This window comes from Candoia aspera, chromosome 1, assembly GCF_035149785.1.
Source record: "Candoia aspera isolate rCanAsp1 chromosome 1, rCanAsp1.hap2, whole genome shotgun sequence".
NCBI lineage: Eukaryota > Metazoa > Chordata > Lepidosauria > Squamata > Boidae > Candoia > Candoia aspera.
In genome coordinates, this window is record NC_086153.1 from 1997523 (window position 1) to 2021824 (window position 24302).

The 24302-nt window shown below is 49.6% G+C and overlaps 1 protein-coding gene across 2 annotated transcripts in view; it reads right to left on the bottom strand.

The window, feature by feature from the left end:
* The window catches only part of SLC6A4 (solute carrier family 6 member 4), a 34373-nt gene that overhangs the window by 8871 nt on the left and 1200 nt on the right, over positions 1-24302 (bottom strand). The window contains exons 2-9 of one of the 2 annotated variants that reach the window (XM_063295823.1): positions 12815-13378; positions 12035-12169; positions 10155-10374; positions 9362-9500; positions 8289-8423; positions 5572-5675; positions 4131-4258; positions 393-505 (exon numbers count right to left, since the gene is read on the bottom strand). In XM_063295823.1, the coding sequence (XP_063151893.1) occupies positions 393-505; positions 4131-4258; positions 5572-5675; positions 8289-8423; positions 9362-9500; positions 10155-10374; positions 12035-12169; positions 12815-13253 (1413 nt within the window). In that variant the 5' untranslated portion in view covers positions 13254-13378. Of the gene's footprint in view, positions 1-392; positions 506-4130; positions 4259-5571; positions 5676-8288; positions 8424-9361; positions 9501-10144; positions 10375-12034; positions 12170-12814; positions 13379-24302 lie in introns of those variants that run through there. The other variant, XM_063295831.1, reaches the window with a different exon arrangement.

The window sequence follows — 24302 nt, forward strand, 5'->3', positions numbered from 1 at the left end:
CTTCGCAGAAGAGAGAGAGCCAGCACGCGGGCCAAGAGAATTTCTCCCAGGAGACCACCTCTGGGTTAGTTTTGGCTGAATGTGGAAAGATCCTGCCATCTGCCACCCTTGCCCACCTTTGCCCTGACTGTTAGCCCCACTAGCTGATCAGATCAAGAAACAAACCTGGCTAAAGCTACTTTTATTAATATTGGCTATACAGTAGGGACAGAAGCACACAAGTCTGACTGTCCTTTACTCCCCCCCCCCCCATACTCATGGGAATTAGGGAGGTGTCTGCTTAGTTTCTGCTGGTTTTGGACTTACGATAGGTTCTTCCCCTTCCGCTTTGGCCTACCTCTGCCTGCTAAGGTCATCTTCCTCACTCTGTACCCTGACCCTCCTCTGCTCACCGTGCTGTCCAGCCCAAGGGTGATCAGCATCAGGAAGAAAATGATGGCAAAGAAGGTGGAGGCAGGCATGTTTGCGATGGCCTCTGCGTAGGTGATGAAAAGCAGGCTCGGCCCTGTGAAATAATCAGAGAGAGAAAGGGGTCATGCCAGCCTTCGAGAACGGCCCCCCACCTTCTCCTCCCCCATCCTCCAGTATCCATTTCTGTCTTGCCCTTCCAAGGCAGAGCAAGATGCTCGAAGTAATTACTGCTTCCCTCTGGATCTGGTGGTGGATGATGGGAATTATAACCTGTCTGGAGGACATCAGGCGAAAGTGCCATCTGCTGATTCACCGCAGGGAGGGAGGGAGGGAGGGAAGGAAAAGAAGAAGGAAAAGAGGAAGGGAGGGAGGGGAAGGGGAAGGGGAAGGGGAAGGGGAGGGAGGGAGGGAGGGAAGGTAGGAAGGAGGGAGGGAGTAAATGGAGGTGATCCATCCTTGGACTGGTGGGTTTCAGCACCCAGCCTAGGATGCCTGGCCAGGAAAGAATCTTGTAACAGGAGACTGTTCTACGAATAACCGAGTTTTAATTTGTTTCACGCTTTAAAATGAAAAGCCAGCATTTTAAATTATTCCCAGTACCGACCAGGCTCTGGTACAGCAATCACTACAATACAGCCGCATATTCCTCAATTTTTATTATTATTTTTAGTTTATTTTAGACACCCCACCCTTGACCAAATTCCCAGGGTAGATGACATCATCAAGCTACAATAAACAATAAAATACAATAAAATCTAAACTGGCTGTGGTTGAAAGCCTAGCTGACGCATTTTGGACCAGCAGAAGTTTCCAAATACTCTGTCATGCCAGCCCCATTGAAGGAACAGGCTGGTGTGATGCAGCAGCTGTGACCAGTGAAGGTGGCTGGCGTGGCCAGGGGTTGCACAGTCGCCAGCCACAACATGCTCATGGCCAAGCTGTTTGGAAGGATGGCCTTACAGGCGCCTGCAAGGAGGCCGTGGCTGCAAGCTAGCCTTGGACCTTGTGAATCAAGATGAGGGCTGGGTTGGGATGGTCCCATAAAATGAAGAGCAGTGATTTAATGTTGACAATCTTCAGCCTTCTGCCAGCCCCAGCCCCTTCAAGGAGAAGCTCAATCAAGTGTTTAGGGACAAAAGATCCCTTGCAGATGCCGGAGACTGAGATCTGGAAACAGCATGCTGGCTTGAAGCTGACCCCAGAAGGCATTTCCTAGGTTCTAAGATACCCCCCGGACAATTTCATTGACAATTCCCAGAGTTTCTGTACAGCAAAGCCAGTATTTGGGAAAGGGTGGGCAGGGGTATAATTTTTCTGCCTACATCATTCCAGACTGAAGGTTGCTCAAGGTTGCCTTGAAGATGCTGAAGCTTAAAGATGGCCACCCTTTCCGCCCAGACGCCTGTCTCATCACTTTGCTGAGAGCTCAGCAACTTTGCTAGATGCTGGGTTTGAACCCATCTCTCCTGTTCACCACTGCCTCCACACACAGAATACACACTCAAAACAGAACAGCTCTCTGCTGATGTCCTTCTTAGCGGCCTTTTGCAGACCTCTGTCCGTTGACAAAGTGGTCAAGCTGCTTGTTAGGATCTCCCATCCTACAGATACTGAGAAGAACCCAGTTCTGTTGGCACTGGAAGACGTTCCCCAGGAAGTTCAGGAACCTCATTAGACCCATGTCCCTCCTGGTTGGCTAAGGCTGCCGGGGACAACTTCCATCCAGTGTCCAACCTCCCTTTTTTAGGGAAGGTTGTGGAGAAGTGGTCACACGGCAGCTTCAGCGGACCCTGGATGAAGCAAATTATCTGGACCCCTTTCAGTCAGGATTCAGGCCCGGATATGGGACAGAGACGGCACCGGTCATGCTTTTGGATGATCTGCGGCAGACGCGGGATGGGGGCAGCGCATCCATCCTGGCCGTTCTTAACCTCTGGGTGGCTTTCAATACCACCGACCGTGGTATTCTTCTGGACCGGCTCTGTGGGTCGGAAGTGGCAGGACGCTATTGGCCGGTTCTCTTCCTTCCTGCGGGGCCGGTACCAGTTGGTGTTGACCGAAAGTGAGAGGTCCCACCCACGGCCCCTACTGTGTGGCGCCCCACAGGGTTCGGTGCTCCCTCCGCTCCTATTTAACAACTACATGAAACCGGTGGGTGAGAACATTTGTCGCTATGGGGTGAGGAACCATCAGTACGCTGACGATACCCAGTTATTCATCTCCACCCTGGCAGATTAAGCAGTGCTCTGGATGTCCTGGAGGCTGGGAGGGTCTGGGCGGGGAACAACAGGCCTCGGCTGAGCCCCGGCCAGACGGAGGGGCTTCGGGGCCTGCCGGTTCCGGGACTATGCCGTCTTTGGTGCTGGATGGGGTGGCACCGCCCCAGACAGACCCGGTACGCAATCTGGGCTTCCTCCTGGACTCACTGGACTCACGGCTCCTGCTCAAGGAGCAGGTGGCTGTTGTGGCCAGGAGGGCCTTTGCGCAGCTTCGTGTTGTGCGCCAGTTGTGCCCATTCCTGGATCGGGGGGGGGCTCTGCTCCCATTCACTCGTGCCCTGGGCACCTCCTGAATGGGCTACTGCAATGCGCTCTACGTGGGGCTGCCCTTGAAGAGTATCTGGAAGCTTCAGCTGGTGCAAAATGCAGCCGCGCGGGCAGTTATGTGTGCCCCTAGGAGGACGCATGTCATACCTCTGCTCCCTGAGCTGCACTGGTTGCCAGTCTGCTTCCGGGTACAGTTCAAGGTGCTGGTGATGACCTGTAAAGGCCTTCGTGGCATGGGGCCAGGTCATCTGAGGGACCACCTCTCCCCGGTTACGTCTACCCGTCCCATCCGATCTGGCAGGACAGGCGTGTTGTGGGTCCCGCCTGCTAAGGAGTCCCATCTGGCGGGACCCAGGAGATGGGCCTTTTCTGCCATGGCTCCTGCCTTGTGGAACATCATCTCCCCACCTGAGGGTGGGGTTGGCCCCAACCCTTAAGGCCATCCGGAAAGCTCTCAAGACATGCTTTTTCATCAGGCCTGGAGATCCCCTGGCAGCAGGGAGCCCGTGCGTTGGCTGCGCCACCTATAACATCCTGATTTTTGTGATCTTGTTTTTATTTTTATGTCTTTGTTTTTATTTAAGTTTCATTATTTAAGTGGTTTTATAGTACTTTTGTTTTCTTGTACACCACCCAGAGTCACCTGGTGTGAGATGGGCAGCCATATCAATTTGACAGATAGATAGATAGATAGATAGATAGATAGAGAGAGAGAGAGAGAGAGAGAGAGAGAGAGAGATTTCTGGCAGGTTAGGCCTGATGTCCATCTAGCCCAGGCCTGATTGGAAGAGATTCTCTAGGAAACCAAACAGAATGGATGATCGTTGGAGATGGATGATCCTAGGACAGTGTTTCTCAACCTTGGCCACTTGAAGATGGGTGGACTTCAACTCCCAGAATTCCCCAGCCAGCTTTCTGGGAGTTGAAGTCCACCCATCTTCAAGTGGCCAAGGTTGAGAAACACTGTTGTAGGACCTTCTGCATAAGAAGTCCAAAGCTTCCTAGGTAGTTTTGGCTTCCTGAATCCACCTCTTCCTCTGCCACTTTCCTCTGCACCCTGAGATGCAGGGATGCCCAGGTGCCCGGGAGTTTCCAAAGAACAAGCTTTGAGATTCTCAGCCAACAGACTTCCCCAGGAAACTCTGCAAGGACATAAAACAAAGAGGATGTTACCAGTATCCTTGGCGACCTCTGACACAGGTTCCTTCCTCATCTCCGCCATGTAGCCAAGCACGGTGAAGATGACAAATCCGGCTATGAAACTCGTCAGGCAGTTGACGGCACTGGTCACGAGGGCATCTCTGAAATGGGAATCCAAACCCATTTGGGATCAGAGGGGGCTGGTGGCTGATCCCCCATGGCCTCTCCTGCTCCCCGGAGAAGAACAAGTGGGCAGAAGGGACATTGGGCCATCCAGACTAGCTGGGGAGGTGAGGTTGAACTGAGGAAGCTGCCAGGTGAGCCGGGCTGGGGATGAAATGAAGGACCGACATTGGTAGGAAAGGCCTGGGGTGGTACGTCACCCCCTGTTGCCTCTCCTCTGCAGGCCCAGGAGCTTTTGTTCAGCGGGACAGACTTCTCCTGGAGGACCAGCAGGGTTTCAGGGTTTCCCCCTTCCAAATCAGAGTCACGTTTGGGGACGGGGCCCTGAATAAATTTGAAATACATTTCAAATCCCACCGATCCCTTTATTAAAGGACTTGGACCCTACCAGGGGCATTCATGGGGATGGTTTGAAAAGTCAAGAGGGCAGCTGTGGCTGCGTGATCCAAGCCCCCCTCCTGAGTTCTTTGTCCATCCCTGCCTCCCTCCATAATAAAAAATCCCCTTTTGGAGGAATATTGATAGGGTTTCCAAGAAGGGCATTTAAAATAACCTTGAGTTGTTATGCTTATAGAACCGGTTTGGTGCCGTGGTTAAGGCGAGAAACCAGGAAGCCATGAGTTCTAGTCCTGCCTTAAGCACAAAGCCAGCTGGGTGACCTTGGGCCAGTCACTGTCTCTCAGCCCTAGGAAGCAGGCAATGGCAAACCACTTCTGAAAAACCTTGTCTCCGAGAATCGGACATGATTGAACAGATTAAAAAAAAATTATGCTTATAGCTGATAGTAATTTTAAAGGCTTATGACAAATTAAAATTTCAATAGCTTGGCCTGTGTGTCACCTTCGGTACTTCTGAGTGCCACCTGTGTGACACAGCCTAGACTGGCAGAGGCACCGCTCTCGAGGGTCAAGCAGCAACCTTTTTTCAAGGGTACCCAGGGTTGAAGTGGGACCTCCTGCACAAAAGCAGGTTCTCTATCACTGAGTTAATCTTGCTACTTGTCTGTTCGGTGGTAAAATCACGATTACAGGAAGACTCCCGAGTTCCCACACTCTCTCTGCTCCAAAAGAGTCACTCTTGCATGAGATGGGTGGTGATAAAATTTGAAATATAAATAAATTTGAAAAAATCAAAAAGAAAGCAAAACTCTTCCTGTATGTCTCCCCCAGGGTAGCATAAAATGGAACATCACTCTCTGGCTTTTCCAAAGAAGTCTGCACGGTCCCTGCACCCGAGGTTTTCTGCCAACCCACTTGCAGGTTCAGATCTCATTCTTCTGAATGGAACTTACTGATAGCAGTTGTTGTGAAACTTGTTGTAGCTTGCAAAAGCTAGCAGGACACCAAAGCCCGGTCCAAGGGAGAAGAAGATCTGAGCAGCTGCATCCACCCACACCTAAAAAAGCAAATCATCAAAGCACAGCCAGGCAAAGCGGTCCACGAAAAGAACTGTAATGTTGAAACACCACATTGCAGATTTGGCTTCCCTGACCTGATGCCTTCCAGATGTGCTGGACCCTTCAGCTTGGCCTTCGGGGCCATTGGGAATTGACGTCCAACACATCTGGAGGGCAGGGCCTGGGGAAGGTGCAACAGATGTTCGAGTCGACAACTGGTGGGAGAAGCTTCCTCTGCTCTGCAGGCAGACATCTGTAGAGCCAGGAAGCTCAGCAGCGGGTGCTCTGGGGCCACCAAGTCCACCCTCAGCAGATAGCCAGTTGGCACAATGCTCAGGGTGGGGTAGTTGGGGGCAGCCTCTTTTGGAAAGCCCAGCTGCGGCCTTTGCATGGGCTGGGCTTCCCGTGGCACCCGAACAGAGCCACCGTGCATTACAAACCTAGGTCTGGGGCTTAGCATATCGTGTGAATCCAGCCTCAGTGGCCACCACCCATCAGATCTCCCGCCCAGGAGACTTTGCAGCTGTTAACCAATCCGGGGCCATCACCCTGGATTTCTGCAAAGTCTGTTGCACTCTAAGAAGAAGAACTTCCTTTTTCTTGACCCTTCGTCTCCTACTAACGGGTGGTATTATAAGAAAGGAGGCATAACATCTGTCCACATCCAGGTCCTCCTAAATGACAGTCACTTTTCCTCTTAAAAATTGGGTTTGAAAGCAGCCAGATACTGGGCTGACATTCAGCAGCTTTGTTGTATGCCACCCAGAGTCACTTGTTCGTGAGATGGGTGGCTATATAAATTTGACAGATAAATGAATAAATAAATAAAAATAATAATTAAGACCTTTATCCAGGCTGGTCATCCAGAGCACTTCTGGGTGAACATTTCCTTATGCAGTTGGCCAGGAATGGACACAAAGGCCCCTTCCTGCATTTGCAGCCTTCCCCTCTTTTCCCCTTGCTCGTGTGGTGTTTTTTCCACAGCAATTTTTTTCGAAACCAGGAGACGAAACCGCTGCACGCAACAGTTTGCATGGAGAGTCCCCGAGAAACCCCTCCTCAATCCTTACTTTCTGGAACAAACCAGCCCCATTTCCCTCCTCCCTGGGCAGAGCCAGGCGCTGCCTGGGCGCACCTCTGCTGGTGCAGGACACGTGGCAACCTCAAGGCCAGACGGCAATACCCAGATTACGATCTGCTCTTTCCTCACTTCGGAGATATTCCGTACAATAGCAAGGCCCTTTATTACTTTCAGGGTGGCAACTGGGCCTTATTGCAGACGTGGTTTTATCAAATAACAGCGTGTCTTCATTTCCTCTCGAACTCTCCCTGATCGTGCATCCGTCTGGCGAATATTACAATATCTAATCTTACTGTTTGCTGCATTTATTACTTAAAGTGCTTGGATTTCTCCATCCCCGCCCCTGTGCAAGACTTTTATAACTAGGCGTAGGAAAGGGCGCATCGGCACCCCAGAGATTTCCTGCAGGCTAAGACTCAGTTGAGCGGGATTTAGCCCTGGCTGACTTGCCAACTTGCTCCACAGAAGGAGAAGTGATTTTTCTCCCCCGCTACAAGGGGACACAGTGGTTGGGAGTACTGCTGGGCCAGAATCTGTGTAGCTTCTGGAAAGCGTTCTTTCCTTGCAAAGGAGACTTCTGATCTGCTTATTTCAGAGTGATCGAGAATTTCCACTGCAGTTCTCTTGGGGGAGGTTTTGAAGAGGGACTTTCTTAATGCAGGTGGCAGAGTTTGAGAGTGCTGCAGCTCATGCGTTCGTCATACGTTATGTGTCTTTCCATCGCACTTTTCCTACTCTGAAAAAATCATCATCATCATCATCTCCAGGAAAGTTGGGGTTGAAAGGCCACTACAGAGCAATGGAAAGAGGATTGTGCAATGGAAGACTGGACATTTACATCACCCTTGGCCACTTCATCACTAGGTCAGCACAAGTACCTTCTGCTGATGAGGATTTTACCAACGTTCTCATCTCCTTTGAGAGAACCTTCGAAGAACAAGTTCTTTTTCGCCAAACTGGAGGGGAAGGGTACGGGAGGCATTTGTGGCGTAAAGGAGGGACTGGCACGTAGCCAGAGGAGCAGATGGCTCGGGAGAGGTGGGTCTCGCTAGGCCAGAGAGCATCCTTCCTGATCCTGCCTTGTTCCAGAGGGACTGGGGGCTGGGAATTCTGGCCATTACAGAATTGGATGCCCAGAAAGCCACTCCAGAATGGCCGGGGGTTTGTGGACTTGCAGGGACTTCCTCACAGGAGTGTCTTTGGGGGTCAAAAAAGTCAAGATGGCAGTGGTCAAAGCTGTCCTCTTGATTTTTCTGACACTCCTCAGGAGGCCTTGCTTCTCACTTCCTGGCGATGTTCCTTAGATGCCTTCAAGAGAGCCTTGAAGACCCATTTTTTAAATCTGGCTTTGAATCATTAGCAGTTTGTTCTGATTTTTAGCAGTGTGATTAATACAAGCTGCATGTTGATTCTAACATTTATTAGTTCCTTTGCTTTAATGTTTGGACATTGTACGGCACGTGCATGTTAAAGAGGGGCTGGGCTTGACTGAATGGTCACGGTGGCCCTGTTGGCACCCCGGTGGTCTTACTTGGGTCGTAAGAAGCTTCTGCCAGTCAGGCTGGAGATAGTAGAGCACCCCTTTCCAGGCTCCAGGCAAGGTGGCTCCCCGGATCAAGAGGATGAAGAGGACGACATATGGGAAGGTGGCTGTCACCCAGATGACCTGTGGGAAGAATTTGAGAAGGCGTTTGCTGAAGATGGTCGCCGACGAATCAATGCTCTTGCTCAAGAATGGCAGCTGACGCCCCATCCTATGTGCTGGAGGGATGCAGACCTCCCACCCCTTGAAGCAACATCCTCAGCCTTGACAGTCGGTAGGACAAGACCTGCTTGCAGGCCCTTCAGCATTTAAGGTGATGCTGTCCTGGGGAGACATGGAACAACGGAACTAATTTTGGCTGAGGGCAAATTCAGTTCAATCGCTCGCATCTGGAGGGTCACTTTGCTTTCCATGGGCTCAGGTCTACCCCATTCCCTGCCCTTAGGCTGCGGCATCAAGAAACCAGGCCCACGTGTGAATTGGTCTTCATACCGTCGTCATCCCTAACCTAAACTGGACACCTTCCAAGTGTGCAAATTGCTAGAGACCTCTTGGGTGAGTCCAAAGGGGTACCAAGGCCCAGAGCAGTGTTTTTCAACCTTGGCCACTTTAGGATGTGTGGATTTCAACACCCAGAATTCCCCAGGCAGCCCATGCTCAGGGGGCTGCTCAGGTCCCATGGGGCTCAGACCTCCTCCCCTGCAATCTCCAATAGGCAGACCTGGGTGCCCAACTGGGTCATCCAAGTCCTGCCACCCCAGACTCCAGAAACAACCTCCAATCCAATCTACCCCCAACTCTTTCCTCTGGGGAGGGGTCTTTCTGGCATGGCCCATAAGAAAGGGCGGAATTCTAACTGGAGAACCACCCAGAGATCAAGTGGCTGCAACCTGGAATGGTTTCAGAGTCCAGATGGAATCATGAGCTTCTTCCTCCCCACTCTGAAAGGGTGGCCGGCACAATAAAACGTGGGAAGAAAATGAGAGAGACATCTTTTTTCTGGCCCCAGGATACAGTCTTCAGCATCAATCAATCTCCTTCTCTCCTTTTAGCCTCATCACCTTTCCAGATGTTTTGATCCCTTTCCAGATGCTAAAGTACACAATGGTGAAGATAAACAGCAGACAGAGGGTGAGCTGCCAGCTAATTCCTCCAAGATCATCCAGCCCCTTCGCTCGGTGCACCTGAAGAACGTGGCGGCTGAAAGGGACAGCAAAGACAGGACCACTTGCTCAGCATCCGGACTCTTAAAGGGGTTGCATCAAAGGGGAGGGAGGCATTTGTTCAGGGCCAGGTAAGCTACCTGGAGCCCTATGGAAGGTTTAGAGGACAACTCCCGTGTCCCATGACAATCGGCTAGGGTTAGAGTTGACCTTTAGGGTGGCATCAGCTTGCCCCCAATTGCCTTCAGCCCTGGAAGCCGGCAGAGGAAACCTTTATCAAGTTGATTATGTGTTGCTAGCAATGCAAAGGGCTTTTCGCTGACTACAGGAATGAGGGCTCTGCAGCTGGGAAGCAGGCTAAATGCCTGGGGTGTGGCTCTTCGTTTGGGATAGAACCCAGATGTTGGCCTTGGATGAATACCCAGCATCCCCCAAGAGTGCCACATCCAAAATGAGCAAATGTGAAGCAGAGGGCAGGAACTGGTCTCTGGCAACTCGCTGGGGGCAGGAGTCCAGCCCTCTTTTGTCCCCCGACTGGCTTGGAAAAGTGGCATCTGGCCAGGGGCATGCCCTTGGGGGGTGCACAGGAAGCATTCCAAGAAAGCCGTGGGCTTGGCCCTTCCTCTCCCCGTCCTCCAGGCCTCCTTCCCACCTTCCCCAACTGTCCCTCTTTCGACTTACATGCACTTACGTATAGAATTCTTCTGCCGGGGAGGTGGAATTGGCTGTCCAAGCAATGCTTTGGTTGGAGAAGTAATTCTTGCAGCTGGGGGTGTTCCAAGAGTTTTTGCAACTGGTCCAGGGCAGTTCGCTGCTGAAGGAAGAGACGAGGTAATACAAGGCCCAGGCCATGATGGTGTTGTAGTAGGATGCGATGTAGAAAGCAATGATGCAGATAGCGTAGCCGATTCCTGGAGGGGATGGAAAACAAGGACGGACCTGTGATGCCCATGAAAAAGGGGTGGGTGAGCTCCAGTTGCAGGGCGGTGACCCCATCCCATCCTGACTTTTTTGACCCCCCACCCCCCAAGGATGCTTCTGTCTTAGGGAGTTTTTCTTTTTAAGGTGGGACGGAACTGAATACCTGAGGCTTCAGGCAGGAATTCGGATTTTAAAAAATTGGATCCCAGAGATGTGTTCTTTATCAGTTGCTGAAATCTCTATAGTCTAAAAGACGGAGGAAATGGGCTTGTGGGCTGGATCGGTGTTTCTTGAAGTGTAGTCCGAGGGCCTCTGGGGGTCCCTTAAGACCCTCTCGGGGGTCTAAGTTGTCAAAAATGTATAATGGTGTAACGAATGGAAATGTTTACAGGGCGAAGGAACTTTTTCTCACCTTGGGTGGACCTGTGAGAAGGCTAAAAAGTTTTGGGACCAAATAGGGACTACTATTTAAATTTATTCTTGAAGTGAACTTACAAAAAAGAGGACGGTTCCTCTGGCGTCTGATGGAGAAGGAGCTAGAGGAACAATATGGGACTTCGCTTTTATACATGATTACGGCTGCAAGACTTTTATATGCGCAACGATGGAAGGATTCACAAATACCTACAGTGGAAGACCGGATTATTAAATTAACAGACTCGGCTCGAATGGCTAAGTTGACGGCATTAATAAGAGAAAATACTGTTTCTGGATTTATCTCTGCTTGGCAACCCCTTTTAGATTACTTGTTTGTGTTGGGAAAAAATGAAGTTTTGATTCTGGGTTTTAGTGATAAAATGACTTGTTTTGATACAAATAATGTTACTATGGTTTAATGGTAAGAGATTATATTTGTGAATTTATCTGTATCTGTATTGGAGAAAGTCAGAAGTCACTTTCTCTTTCTGTTTTCTGTCTATTTGCACTTTTTTCTTTTTTCTTCAGTTCCATTTTCTAGCTTTTCTATGCTTTCTATTTTGTATTTTAGCTATACTTCGAAAATTAATAAAGTTCTTACATATTAAAAAAAAAGACGCTCTCAGGGGTCTGTGATATCAAAATTACTTGCCACCCTATGATGAAAAATAACACAACATTAAAATCCCATCAAACAATTGTGAGAAGCCGTAGCAGCAGTGAACGCGTCAATTTTAGTTGTTAATATGGTAAATGTTTCTCTTTTGGGATCCTCCCTAATTTTTAAAAGTGGGAAAAGGTCCTGAGAGAAAGAAGTTTAACACTGGTCTAGATTTAATAATAAGGATTGAAATAATTTTCTGTTAATATTTTATGGATCCTTTCCTCTTCATTCTTTCTTTCCGGTTTCTTATTTTAATTGCCGTAATTTACTATATTCTTATTCCTGTGTTATTTTTTTTGGGTTTTTGATCCTTTGCTAATAAAATGTTAAAAAGAAGATGGCAAGAAGACTCCCACCACAGATTCTCCCCGGCGTGGAGCACCCACCGGCCCTGCTGCGTTGACCCCAAGGCGGTCCACAGAATTTGGTCAGAAGCGGCAAGATGGTGGGATCGAAGCTCCAGCTGCTCCTGATGTGCGTTGCACAGCCGTGGCCACCATCTTGACCTTTTTGACTATGCTCTGCAGCCACCCCTGCCCCGCAGCCAATAATAATAGCCCTGCTCTTACCTTTGAAGATGGGGCAGATCTTCCTCCATATGGAGATGCACCCATTGCGGTGATACTGCCCCAGCACAAGTTCCATGTAGAAAAGTGGGATTCCTCCGAAGATGGCCATGATTGCGTACGGTATGAGGAAGGCCCCTAGGGTGAAAGGCCGGGGTTAGGAGCAGGCGTGGGCTGACCCCACATGGAACAGGTAGGGCTGGCCAACAGCTGCAAAGAAGCTTTGGGAAACCAAGCCTCAAGCGTGGCTGGGGATGGAAGTCCCGTGGAACCCCCAAAAGACCCACTCTTTTGGGGGGTTGCCTCCCTACGCCAGGTGGAGCGGCCATCGTTCTTCCACCAGACGTAGAGTTGCCGGGAGTTGGCCCAGCAGACTTGAGATGGAACTGGGCCCCCACTCGGTCCGTCTTTTCCAGCTGCTCCAGACTGGGGAAGCCACGGGGTGGGAGCAGAGGCGATGAAGTCAAGGTGTGTGAGATCGAAAGAGAGACCGGCCTCCATTTGGCCAGCCACAACTGCAGTCTTGACTTCTTTACCTCCCCAACCCCTGTCCAGATGGGTTGACCGTAGGAATTACAGCAGCCAAACTCCACCATGCCGCATCTGGAGAACGTGGGAAGACGCTCCAGGGAATATCCGTTGGACTGCACCTTCCTGCGAAGGAGCACCTCCAAGCAGACCTGCCTGTGGCTTGGATCGTGGGGGCTTCTCAGCTGGGGAATGAGCTTAGTTCCCGCCGCTCTGTCCCCGAGAGTGTTGCATTAAGGCACAACTGGAACTCACCTCCTCCGTTTTGGTAACATATGTACGGAAAGCGCCAGACGTTGCCCAGGTCCACTGCATAGCCAATGACGGAGAGCAGAAAGTCCATTTTCTTACTCCAGGTCTCCCTCTCCCGCCGTTCCATCGGGGGCTGTTGGGGTTCTGCCACACCCAGGATGGCAGCAGTAGTGGAGGGAAGGCCCTGGCCATCTCTGGCCGCCTTGCCAGGGCCGGGGGGGCTCTGCGCTCCGGAAAACCCATTGGACACTGGGCTGGTGGGCCCATTGTCCCCCTGGCTGGCATGGGCCTTATGGACCCCCTCCGTCAGTTCTAAGGTCGGCTTGGTTGCCTTGGCCAGGAGTCTTCTCTTCTCGGCGCAGTCGCTCCCATCTTTGCAGTCTGAAGCCTCCTTCGGGGACGTGAGCGGCTGGGTCTCCTTGCTGGGGGCTGCCTTCTCCATCCCGGTGGTTAGAAGGCAGCTGCCCGCTTGTCCATCGGCCACAAATACTCTCTTGGCCGGGGATTTCTTGGAGAATGTCTTGGGGGCAACAGCTTCACTTTAGGAGTGGGCTGGAAAACACCCACCTACCATTGCAGTTGCGGAGAGAAAATGAACGGAGAGGTTATCACTGATGTGGCTTAGTCAGCCTGCAGTGTGCTTTATAAGGTCTCTGCAGGGAGGGGAGGTCGAAAAAGTCCAGATGGCAGCTTCAGTTGGATTGTTGTGGCCGCCATCTTGATTTTTTTTTTCACCCTCGCCTGCAGACGCTCCTACCTGTGTGAGATCTATTGACACTTCTACAACGTTCAGGGTAGCATGGAAAGAAGTAACTACCAGCTTTGTTCATTTTTTAGAACTGCAGTTGAGTTATCGGTCTATTCACTCTGCATAAATGGATGAAGAATAAGCCATGCCTGCTTTGACCTGATTATTTTAATTGTATTAATTTTATCTTTTCTTTTCTTTTTATTTTAGAGGCCGCCCAACTGTAACAGACTCTGGTACCTTACTACTAGGAATCTGTATCTATATCTGTCTATATTATCTATCTGTCTTGTCTCATCCATGTATGGCTTGTTCTAGCAGCCCATCCGATTGTCCTGGTCCCCCAACATCTGGCGTGGACCTTGTTAATCGAGGCAACATCCAAGCTGGCATGACGCTCTTAGTTCATGTCACTCTCATATCCAAGGTAGGCAGGTGAAGAGTTAGGGGTCTTTGCCCAAGGACCCCTACTGGTAAGGGTTAGGGTCCACCTAACCCTAAAGTACCACCCTAACCCTAAAGTACCTTAGCAGTAGGGGATCCGAATCCCGGTCTCCCGTGTCAAAGGGTGGTGCTCTAACCATTACACTATCCAGCCTCTTCCAATCTGGCTCCCACAGATCCCAGGAGCAACATCAGAGCTCTCTGTCCAGAAGGGAGCAATGCTAGGAACAGCCCAGATCCTGCACAGAACCCTCACACTCCAGGGCCCCTGGTAGGGGACCCGAGGTTGAGGAAGACACACACCACCCATGGGGGAGAGAAGGGAATTTTTATACATATAATATATATAACCAAAATATAAAGGGCAGAACAAAGAGGTCTCTTTGGCATTTTTCAGTAAGTGCTTATTAAAGTTATTTACATAATTTTGACATTCCTACCCTTGTTGAATATAGCTAAATATAAGTCAATATGAATTTGACTCACACTGGGCTCTGTCAGAATGTGTTGCTTGAAGCATCAGGAGGGCTGCTTGGCCATTCATATTTAAATCCATTCCTCAGACTGATGGATCAATTAAAGCAGAGGTAAGTACTGTATGAAGTCAGGCTATCAGTTATTGATTGTTGATTTATATTTTGTTGTGTAATTGTGTTGATTCTACTACTGTTTCTTTGACAGTCACATTGCAGACAATTTTGATGGACAAACTGCCAAGAATTGATTGGGTGGGTGAAAGTCTAATAAACAAAATAAATAAATGATGCCCAAGACCCTGCATCTCCCAGCTTCATTGATCCTTTCCTGATGCTCTCCAGATGTTGGCTGGGAGTTTGGGGGCGTCAGAAGGCCAGATGTTCCGCAGCCTCATAGCCAAAGTGGGCCCCATCCAAGCCACTGGCCTGTCCCGTTGCCAGGAACCATGAATGGGGAGCAAGAGGGGAAAGTGGGGTACAGAAGAGGGGAAACAGTGGGGCCAAGAAAACATACTAGGAAAAGGGTATCAGGAGGCAAAATTTCAGAACTGGAATGGAGGAGAGGACAAGGATTTGGAAAAAATCCACAGAGGGTGGGATTGGATACCAAGCTTAGCCTGGCTTGGAAATCAGTATCCCAGATATGTTGCATAAGACGACTCCTGGCATTGTCTAACCTTCAAGGGCAGAGGGTCTCCTTTGAGTTGGCTCCTGGCAACTGCCTGGACAAGTCAAAACCTGCAGTTTTCTTGCAAGGAGGTTCAGAAGGGGTTTGCCCCAGCCTTCTTCCTGGGGCTGAGAGAGAAGGACCGGCCCAAGATGCCCCCCTAACTTTGGTGCCCAAGGCAGGACTAGAACTCCCGGCCTCCCAGCTTCTAATCCAGGACCTTCACCACTAGGCCAGGCTGCCTCTCTGCTTAATGACACTTCACTAGCTAAAAATCCAGGCAGGGACAGTGCCTGCTTTGCTTCAACTGGTTCTACCTGATTACCAAACTGTGCAATTGCAGAAAAGCAGGAATCAATAAAATAGAGGCTTCAAAATGGGCCCGTGGTCCAGCCTGGCACCCTGAGAGGAAAGTGGGTGCTGCAGGCCCTGAGGTCCAAAAGAAGCGTCACCTCCTGGCCATTGTCAGGCAGCAAGATGCCAACCCCAGCCTCAGAAGGGAGGGGGCCCGGAGGTTCCTGTGCCAAATTCCAGACTGGGAAGCCAGGGGAAAAAATCCAGGAAAGGCAATGGGAATGCCTTTCCATACTGTTGAAAAGAAAAGGGCCTGGCCACCTCCACAGTGTCAGCAGACGGATGCACTTTGCCCAGTGGAGGTCATTGACTGGTGGTGGAAAAGGCTGCCTCCTGCCTCTTTTCAAACCTGCATCTCAGGGACAAGCTGGGCCATCTCTTCCTCCAACGGGCGCCCTCCGCAGGCCTTGGCATCCAACTCCCAAAGTTGAAATCCAGCCCATCTCAAGGGCACCAGGATGGGGAGCTGGCAAAACACAGCTGGGGAGAGGCTGGCGGTTTCAAAAGCCCCAGCCGGGCATCTCTAGCAGGGAAAATATCTCTCCCAGGGAGCGGCTGGTACCAACGTTGAATTCTTTTGGCACCAGCTTGATTTTCTTGAAAGTTTGCCTTTTTTGCCCAGACAGTCAAATGTCAGATTGACTTAACCTTTCAGCTGCCCATTGTTCTTTGTGTACACTCAATTTTTTTATTGTATTTTATTTTGGTTGGACTAATCTAGGTCCTGTTTTGATACCCCACCCCAGTCTCCAGAACAGTGTTTCTCAACCCTGGCAACTTTAAGACGTGTGGACTTCAACTCCCAGAATTCCCCAGCCAGCTGGCTGGGGAATTCTGGGAGTTGAAGTCCACACGTCTTAAAGTTGCCAGGGTTGAGAAACACTGCTCCAGAAGAATGAAAGGCAGTTAAAACAATTTTAATAAGTAGGTAGCAGCCATGATCTGCAGGTAGACAAACAACTGTATCTCTGCATGCGATACAGACTTAAGCCCTGCCGCTTGACAGCTGTGGAACTCCCTGCCACATGACAGCTGGATCCATGGCTTGAAAGGAAAAATGTAAGGAAGAGGCCAGACTGGAACAATTGCATTCTACCTACACATCTTGATCAAACCCCTTTCTGAACTCAGATGAAGCTCTGTTGCAGAATCTTTATTTATTTATTTATTATTCAAATTTCTATTACCACCCATCTCCCCACAAAGAGGGGAACTCTGGTTGGTTTACAATAAAACACTCCGTTAAAACCTCAGCACCTAAAATTACCAGATCAGCATCTACCACACTAAAATGATAAATGTAAATATAAAATCCCAGTGGGAAATCTTGTCTTTAAAAAAGCTCAGCTCACCACATATTATTGAATTACGGACTGATGAACACAAGATATTGTCCTGGGTAACCACTTGTATTTTAACGAGCGGCCTGGAGGAAAACATTTCCTTGCTTGAATGGAGGATGCACCTCGGTGCCTATCTGCATCCTTTGGAGCTTCACTCTGGAAGAGCTGAGAACATCCGATAAATAATTCTATTTATTTATTTAAATTCATTGGCTGCCCAACTCTGGTGGACTCTGGGCAGCACAAAGAACTAAAAAAGACATAAAAACAGCTTAAGATATCAAATCAGCAACAATAATCTGCAAAGAGCCTACATTCAAACAGAAACCTTTTCCCCACCAGAGGATCAAGCAGGACATCCACTTTTCCAAGGGACTGGCTTTTCTGCTTTTATTACTTTGCCAGGAGCCATAAGATCTAGCGGCTTAGTCCGTAGGAAACAAGCCAACACCCCAAATCATAATTCTAGACTTTTTCAGATGGCTATCAACAGCATGCTAGAAAATACAGCCTTTCCTTGTCTCTCTACAATAAGCTAGCATAAAAAAAAGATTTTGTATCTAGTTTGCAGAGGCGTCTGCCAGAGTGGGTCAAAAAAGTCAAGATGGCAGCTGTGACCATGTGCCTCTGTAAAACAAAAGTCATCTTGACTTCCTTGGCCTCCTTCCCAATAGATAACCCTGAAATTTTGGGAGAGCCAATGAATCAGTGAATGCTCCCTCCAGCATACAGGACTGCCAAGGCCACTGGCTTCCTAAAAATCAAAAGAAGCCTGCATTCCATGCAAGGTGTGGCAAACATGTTGGCGCAGCAAGGGGACCCCTAGGTTCAACCCCTCATTCACCCCGACCACGCAGCAGGGGATTTCCTAACCCGGCTCCCTGGAGTTCGCTGCACCCTACATTAATTTAGCAGGCTCGAAACCAACGGCGCACGATGGGGTTGCATACCCGGCGTGGCTGACGCTTGCCTCGCGGTGCCTTCTGAACACAGCCAATGAGCAAATTCCCTTTTCTCTCCCTCCTCTACCCTGCAAGGCCTTTGGGAAGAAAATGAAGGGGGACAAAATACTTGAAGAAGCTTCCTCGGATCAACTGCTGGAATGCCAGTTGCCCCTCCGAAATCTGCACTGCCTTGCGGGTGGAAGGAGAAGGAAAGGTGGGTACTGGCTGAATCCTGAGGTCCCTGGAAGAGCTGGTGAGCGAGACTCAGCCAGAGCGGACAGGAGGGCCAAGCCCTTGCTTGCGAGCCTGTCGCAAAGTTGAAACCTTGGCTAATCATCAACTTGGGCTCAGCAGGACAGGCACTTTCGCTTTTATGGCATGGGCCTCCTAGGCACAAATCAGAAATCGTCCGCCCCGGGATCTTGAGCCAGCCCAGGTTTTTGTGCAGCAGGGTGAGCTTTATACCTCCCAGCAGGTGAAAGAAAGCGGCGCCACAGGTGACCCACTGCTTGCACCAGCACCTTCCATTCCCTCGCACATCAGCTGCCAAATGGTCCACCCGGGGGAGATCTGTCGTGCGGGAGAGCGGATCAAAGGGAGCATGCCTCTTTTCCACAGTTTTCACTCACTTCCATAATTAATTTGGAGGTTTTCAATGGATGCCAGATGCCATAGCAATTAGGATCCCCCATGGGCTGGAACAGTCTACCTGCACTGCCCTTCCCTGTGGGCAGCTGTTGCACGCAAAACCCTGGGCAAAATGGGCATACCAGGACCCAAGCCAGACACACTGTTATGGTTTTGACAGGACCCTAGGAAAATTTGGACAGCTCGTTTTGGCTGATCCCCCCAAAGCTGAGCAGGGGCAGGCCTGGTTGGGACCTGGATGGGAGACCACTAGGAATTCCTAGGGCTGTGGGCTAGACTGGGAAGTTAAAAAAACATCCCGTGGGGAATCGCAACCTCATGGCTGCCAGGAAAGCGACATGGCAGTGCCCATGAAGTCAGGAGTCTCGACTGGCCAGAAGGGGACGTTATCTGGCCTTTTTTCAGCGTGAAGCATAAATAGCCCAATGTGTAAACCCGGCCTGTGGGTCATTGGCACTCGGGACTTTCTTCTTTATAAAACAACGAAACGAAACAAAGCAATAAAATAATGCAATGCCAATGCAGTGCAATAGATTGCATTGCAGGCAGTCTGGGGTCAAGGCAAGAGTTTTCCTAAGCCAACTCGACTCTTTCTGCTCTTTCTGATAGGTTGGGCTGACTTCATGACTGCCCAGAGAAAGCGGGGAGACTGCAATCTATTGCATTGCATTGCATTGCATTGCATTGCATTGCATTGCATTGCATTGCATTATTTTATTTCATTTCATTTCATTTCATTTCATTTCATTTCATTTCATTTCATTTCATTTTATTGGTTTGGTTTGGTTTGGTTTGGTTTGGTTTGGTTTGGTTTATTTTTTATTTTATTTTATTTTATTTTATTATTTTTACTTTATTTTAGTTTTCTTTACTTTGCTTTAGAGGTGGCCCAACTCCCGCAGATTCTGGCTGGCTTCCAAATTTAAAAGCAAGAGAGACTGTTACAAGAACAAACATCACAGACCTCCCGAAAGAAATAACAACAAACTCAAATAAATTAAAAATCCTCCAATGGCTTGACCCCCACCATACCACAAGACTTGGGAGAGTAGCCAGGTATTCAGCCCCTTTCTGGACATCATCGGGGCTGGAGCCATATGGATCTCGGGGGCCCTCACAAAGGCGTTTCTAAGAGGGAGGGGCAACAGTTCTTCCTGGGGGTGGCTGGCACCGTAGATCCCTCCCCAACAAATAAGCTCTTTGCTCCTTGGGTTTTGTATCTATTTTATTCTTACTTATTGGTTTGTTTATACTGTAATTTCAATGTTTATGGTTTTAATTGTTGATTCTATTGTAAACCGCCCAGAGTCTCCCTTTTGGGGGGAGATGGGCTGTGATAGAAATGTGAAAAACAAACAAACAAACAAACGGGGCTGGTACCTTCTAGCTGATGTGCCTGCAGGACCCAGTCTTCCCAAGCCGGTGCCTTGCTAGATGTATGCAACGACAGCACCCATCCTCCCCAGCCAGCATGGCCTGGATGGATGGGAAATGTAGTTCAGCATCTCTGGAGGGGGTAAGTCTCAGCATCCACTTTGGATTCCAACTTCTTTGCCCCTGACAGAAGGCGGTCAGCCAACAGATGGACAAGCTAGGGGCCGGGTTGCTTCAGCAGGCTGGTACCTCTCCAAATTGGAGGCTGCCCCCCCAAAAAAACTGGCCAGGGCAGGGATCTTTGTTGGGGCAGGGAGATCTGCATGCCAGGCAGGGGGCCACTGGCCATCAGTAAAGAGCATCCAACGGTGTTTCTCAACCTTGGCAACTTTAAGCTGTATGGACTTCAGCTCCCAGAATTCCCCAGCCAGCGCATGCTGGCTGGGGAATTCTGGGAGTTGAAGTCCACACATCTTCCAGTTGCCAAGGTTGAGAAACACTGGTCTAGATGCATACTTCAGAGCAGGCAGACTGCTGAATTTCCCTGTTAGAATTGTTCTTCCTTCAGCAAGAACCTGCTCTGGGTAACCAAGCCCATTATCCTGTGTCCCACCCTCTGGAACGAGAGAAAACAGGTCCAGCATCCTTCTGCCTGACCTTCCCCTAGATATTCAAAGAAGGTGCCCCTATCTCTCCTTCAGCCTTCTCTTGTCAGGGTTGAAGGTCTCTTCAAGGCTTCGAGCTCCTTCCTCCTTGCGGCTTTTCCCTGAACTGGTCCCATTTTGTCTGAATCCTTCTTAAAGGGGCGGGGGGTGTCCAGAACAAGACAAAGGGCTTGAGGTGGGATCTGACCAAAGCAGAATAAAATGGCGTTTCTCTCTGGGGATTCTTCTTCAGATGTGGCAGCACAGGATCTAAGATGAAGTTCATAGCACATCCTTTTCTCCCACAAGCTTCCCCACTCTGGCCCTGGGGGGACCAGAACCCGGGTCCCCCCACTCCTCATCCAACCCCTTCACCCTCCAGTGCACCAACTTTGACCAGTGTCCATAAAGCAGCAGAAAATGTGCGTTTGTTTTGCTTTGTGTGATGTGAGAATCCATCCCCAGAAAGAAAGCCACTTTGGGGCAGGGGAGGGGAGGGGAAACAAAGCACAGCTAAAGATGATTCCTCAATTTACTTAGCTTGTTCTAACCATGCTTAGTAATGCTGATGCACCCCAAACCTGGGTTTATTACCCTAAAGGCTTGGGGCTCCACGCATTTATTCTGGGCACCAATGCAACAACTGAGAATAACACCCTGGAACTGGCTGAGGAACCATGATTACTTTGTAACTCTGGATGGTTAAAACAGAGAGTAGAAACCCTGTCCCTGCCCCAAAGAGCACATTTCACGGAGTTCGATCAACGATCGTCAGCCACCCAGAGTCACTGGGAGTCGGGAGGCATATAAATTTAATAAATGATTGTGGTTGGTTACACAGTCGGCCAGATGTTTAGACTGGATTTGGCATTTTTGCCCACCTATCAAGTCCTTCCCAAGGACCTGGGATGATGATGATGATGATGATGATGATGATGAGGAGGAGGAGGAGGAGGAGGAGGAAGAGTTGTCCTGAATTTGCAGCCACTGCACCATTGCTGGGGTGGTAGGTCATAAGCCTCACAGAGTGTTACGGGGGCTCACTGGCCACTTGCAGGTGCCCCCTGGCAGAGGGCCTGGTCCCCCTCTGGCTGAGTTCACCAGGGAGGGGCTTCCCAGCAGCAGCCGGAACCAGGCAATGCCAAGCACTGGGAAGCACAGGGAGAAACACGGACCAGGAGCCCACGTTTCGGCTGGGGCACAGGCCAGGGTGGCATCTTCCCCTCTGCACCGCCCAGCCCACATTTCTTGAGTCTCTGCAGAAGGACCCTTCCTTTCCCGGCTGAGTCAATCCTTCAAAGCAGAGAAGCCGGGGAACTCAGTTCTGCCAATCCTGCTGATGGAACTCACCCTTTCTCTGAGCTGGCATAAGGGGTCAAATCACCCATTAACTCCAAGGGTTGGGCTGGCCATCACACTAAGCCGCAGAAAAACTCTGCGGGGTTAAAGCGTTCACATGTTGGGTGAATGCAGGCAACGATAACACGATCTGACTCGGCCAATTGTTGGGGAAGACAAAGCTGGCACGTTGTGGCTATTCCAGAGCAAGCCTCCCCCGGTTTTTTGAGTAGGGACGGGCTCACTCAAACGCCTCCCTTTCAATAGATGGAATTTGGGGTCCCTTTAATCTCTACCTCCTCGTGTCTAGCAAGGGCTTCCCACCCACAGAGCCTGGGTTCCCACAATGCGCACACTTAGGCTTCTTATCCAGGGTTCATTCAAGGAGCGCACTTGTGTGACACACTGAAGCACAATCTGAGTTCTCACAACAACCGAGGCTCAGTTGTGGTGAGCTAGTTTGTGGTTCCGTGTTTTGTGTGACAACGTCCAAATATCCCTTATAAATATTTGCTAACATACCTTGTCCATTTCTTGCCCCAACACACACACACACACACAGACACACACTGCAAATGCACAGCACTAGGGGAGCGCTTTTCTGCTAAAAGCCAGTAGTGCTTTAAAGCCTCTTTTCAAACTTGGATCAGTTGATGACTTCACGGCCAATTAAACAGGGACTTTAAAGTTCTCGGCTTCGACAACATATTATGGAGTTGCTTCTCCTAAAACACACAATCCTTCATTTTTCCGCAGCGAGGTTTTCCCTGGATCGGTGTTTATTATTATAATTATTGTTTTTACTATGTATTGCGGATTGTGTTCTTTTCTAACGGGTGGACATTCCAGCCTTTCCTGGACAAAGCTCTTTTCTCGGGCTCCAACTGTGCTCGGCATGAGGGAGACCAGATCTTTACAGCCTCTTGCAGCAAACACAAACAAATGCTGATCCAACAGTGGGATCCTGCGGATTCTTTGTAGAAAAGAACAAACTGGTTCAAAGACAGCAGGGATATTAATTCATTCTCTCGGAGGTCCTGGAGATATCTTTTGGACCTTAGCATGTCTCAAGGCCTTTTTCTCACTAAGGATTTGGAGCATCATCCAATCCTTGTGCAGATGGGCCGTTGTTTCTCAACCTTGGCCACTGGAAGATGGGTGGACTTCAACTCCCAGAATTCCCCAGCCAACATTGCTGGCTGGGAAATTCTGGGAGTTGAAGTCCACCCATCTTCCAGTGGCCAAGGTTGAGAAACACTGCCCTAAAGCTTTCATGAGTATATAGATATTGGTAATCAGGCACATGTGGCCTATGCACCATGGCCAGAGTTATGTTCACACTCACACTTACAACTTGCTAAACCCACAGCCTCTTTGATAAGGAAGAGGGCATCAGAGGCAGACCACCTTTGCCCAGGCATGTTCCGCTTGGGTGCTGGGCCAACAGCTGCCGATCCCCCTTCCTTTTATGCATTTAAGCCACCATGCCAGCAAGTACCATGCAACCGGGTTCAAGAAATGCTAGGCAGCAATTCCACCCTCCATCCCACGCAAGGGAACCTTTCAGGTTGAACACGCAGAGCTGTTTCCTCGACTAGGCGGTGATTTAAGATCGGTTTTACAAATATTTCTCAATGGGCTCAAAAGTTTCCACCTTTTCCCGTCTCTTAAAATTCCCGTTTTAAGGAAAGAGTTCTCTGAAATACAGAAACAATGGAATGCTCTTATCTCCCCTGACTGCGTTGTCAGCCAGGCTGCCTCCTATCCTCTCCAGCCATAACAGTTTAAAGGCCAAGCCTGAGAGATTTCTATTCTATAGCTTTACAGGGAAATACAGAGATGAAACTGCTGCATTAAAACATCTCTAACGGCTGTCCGAAAAGTGATGGGAAACGTATTTATTTGTTGTTTGTTTGTTTATATTTCAAATTTAGTCACTGCCCATCCCACTCAAAGAGTTTACCCATCTTTATACACCCACCCCCTGCTGCTCTCCAGCAAAGATACGGCAGCAGGGCGGAATAGCCTATTTCATTTCTTCACGATCCTGAAGCGCGTGCAATTTTTCTTGCCAGCGCAAAATCAACCAGCGGAGACCCCGGATCATTTTTCCCTCCTCCGCGGATTCTTCCCAAATCTATACCATTTACGCTCTCGAATTCCAGCTTTATCAAACTGCTTTCTAGCAACGCCAACGGCTCTGGGGAGGGCTTGCAGAGTGGAAAAATCAGCTCAGGAGGGAGCTGCACTGAATTCACCCCTTTCCCAAATCTGAAAAGCGATGCAAAATCAGAGATTCGCTTCTGCTGCTTCTGTCTGGGTTCTAAAGCAGACCAGAAGAGCGAAAACACTTCTCTTCCCTCTGAGTTTCTTTCTGCTGCAGGTGCCTTCTGGATGGGATGGAAATTAACACCTTTTATTCTCAGCCAGCCTACCCGTCGGCCGTGTGGACTAGGAAACACGGGGATCCTAGTCCGCCCATCTGCTACAGGTTGGAGAAAGCAGCTTCAA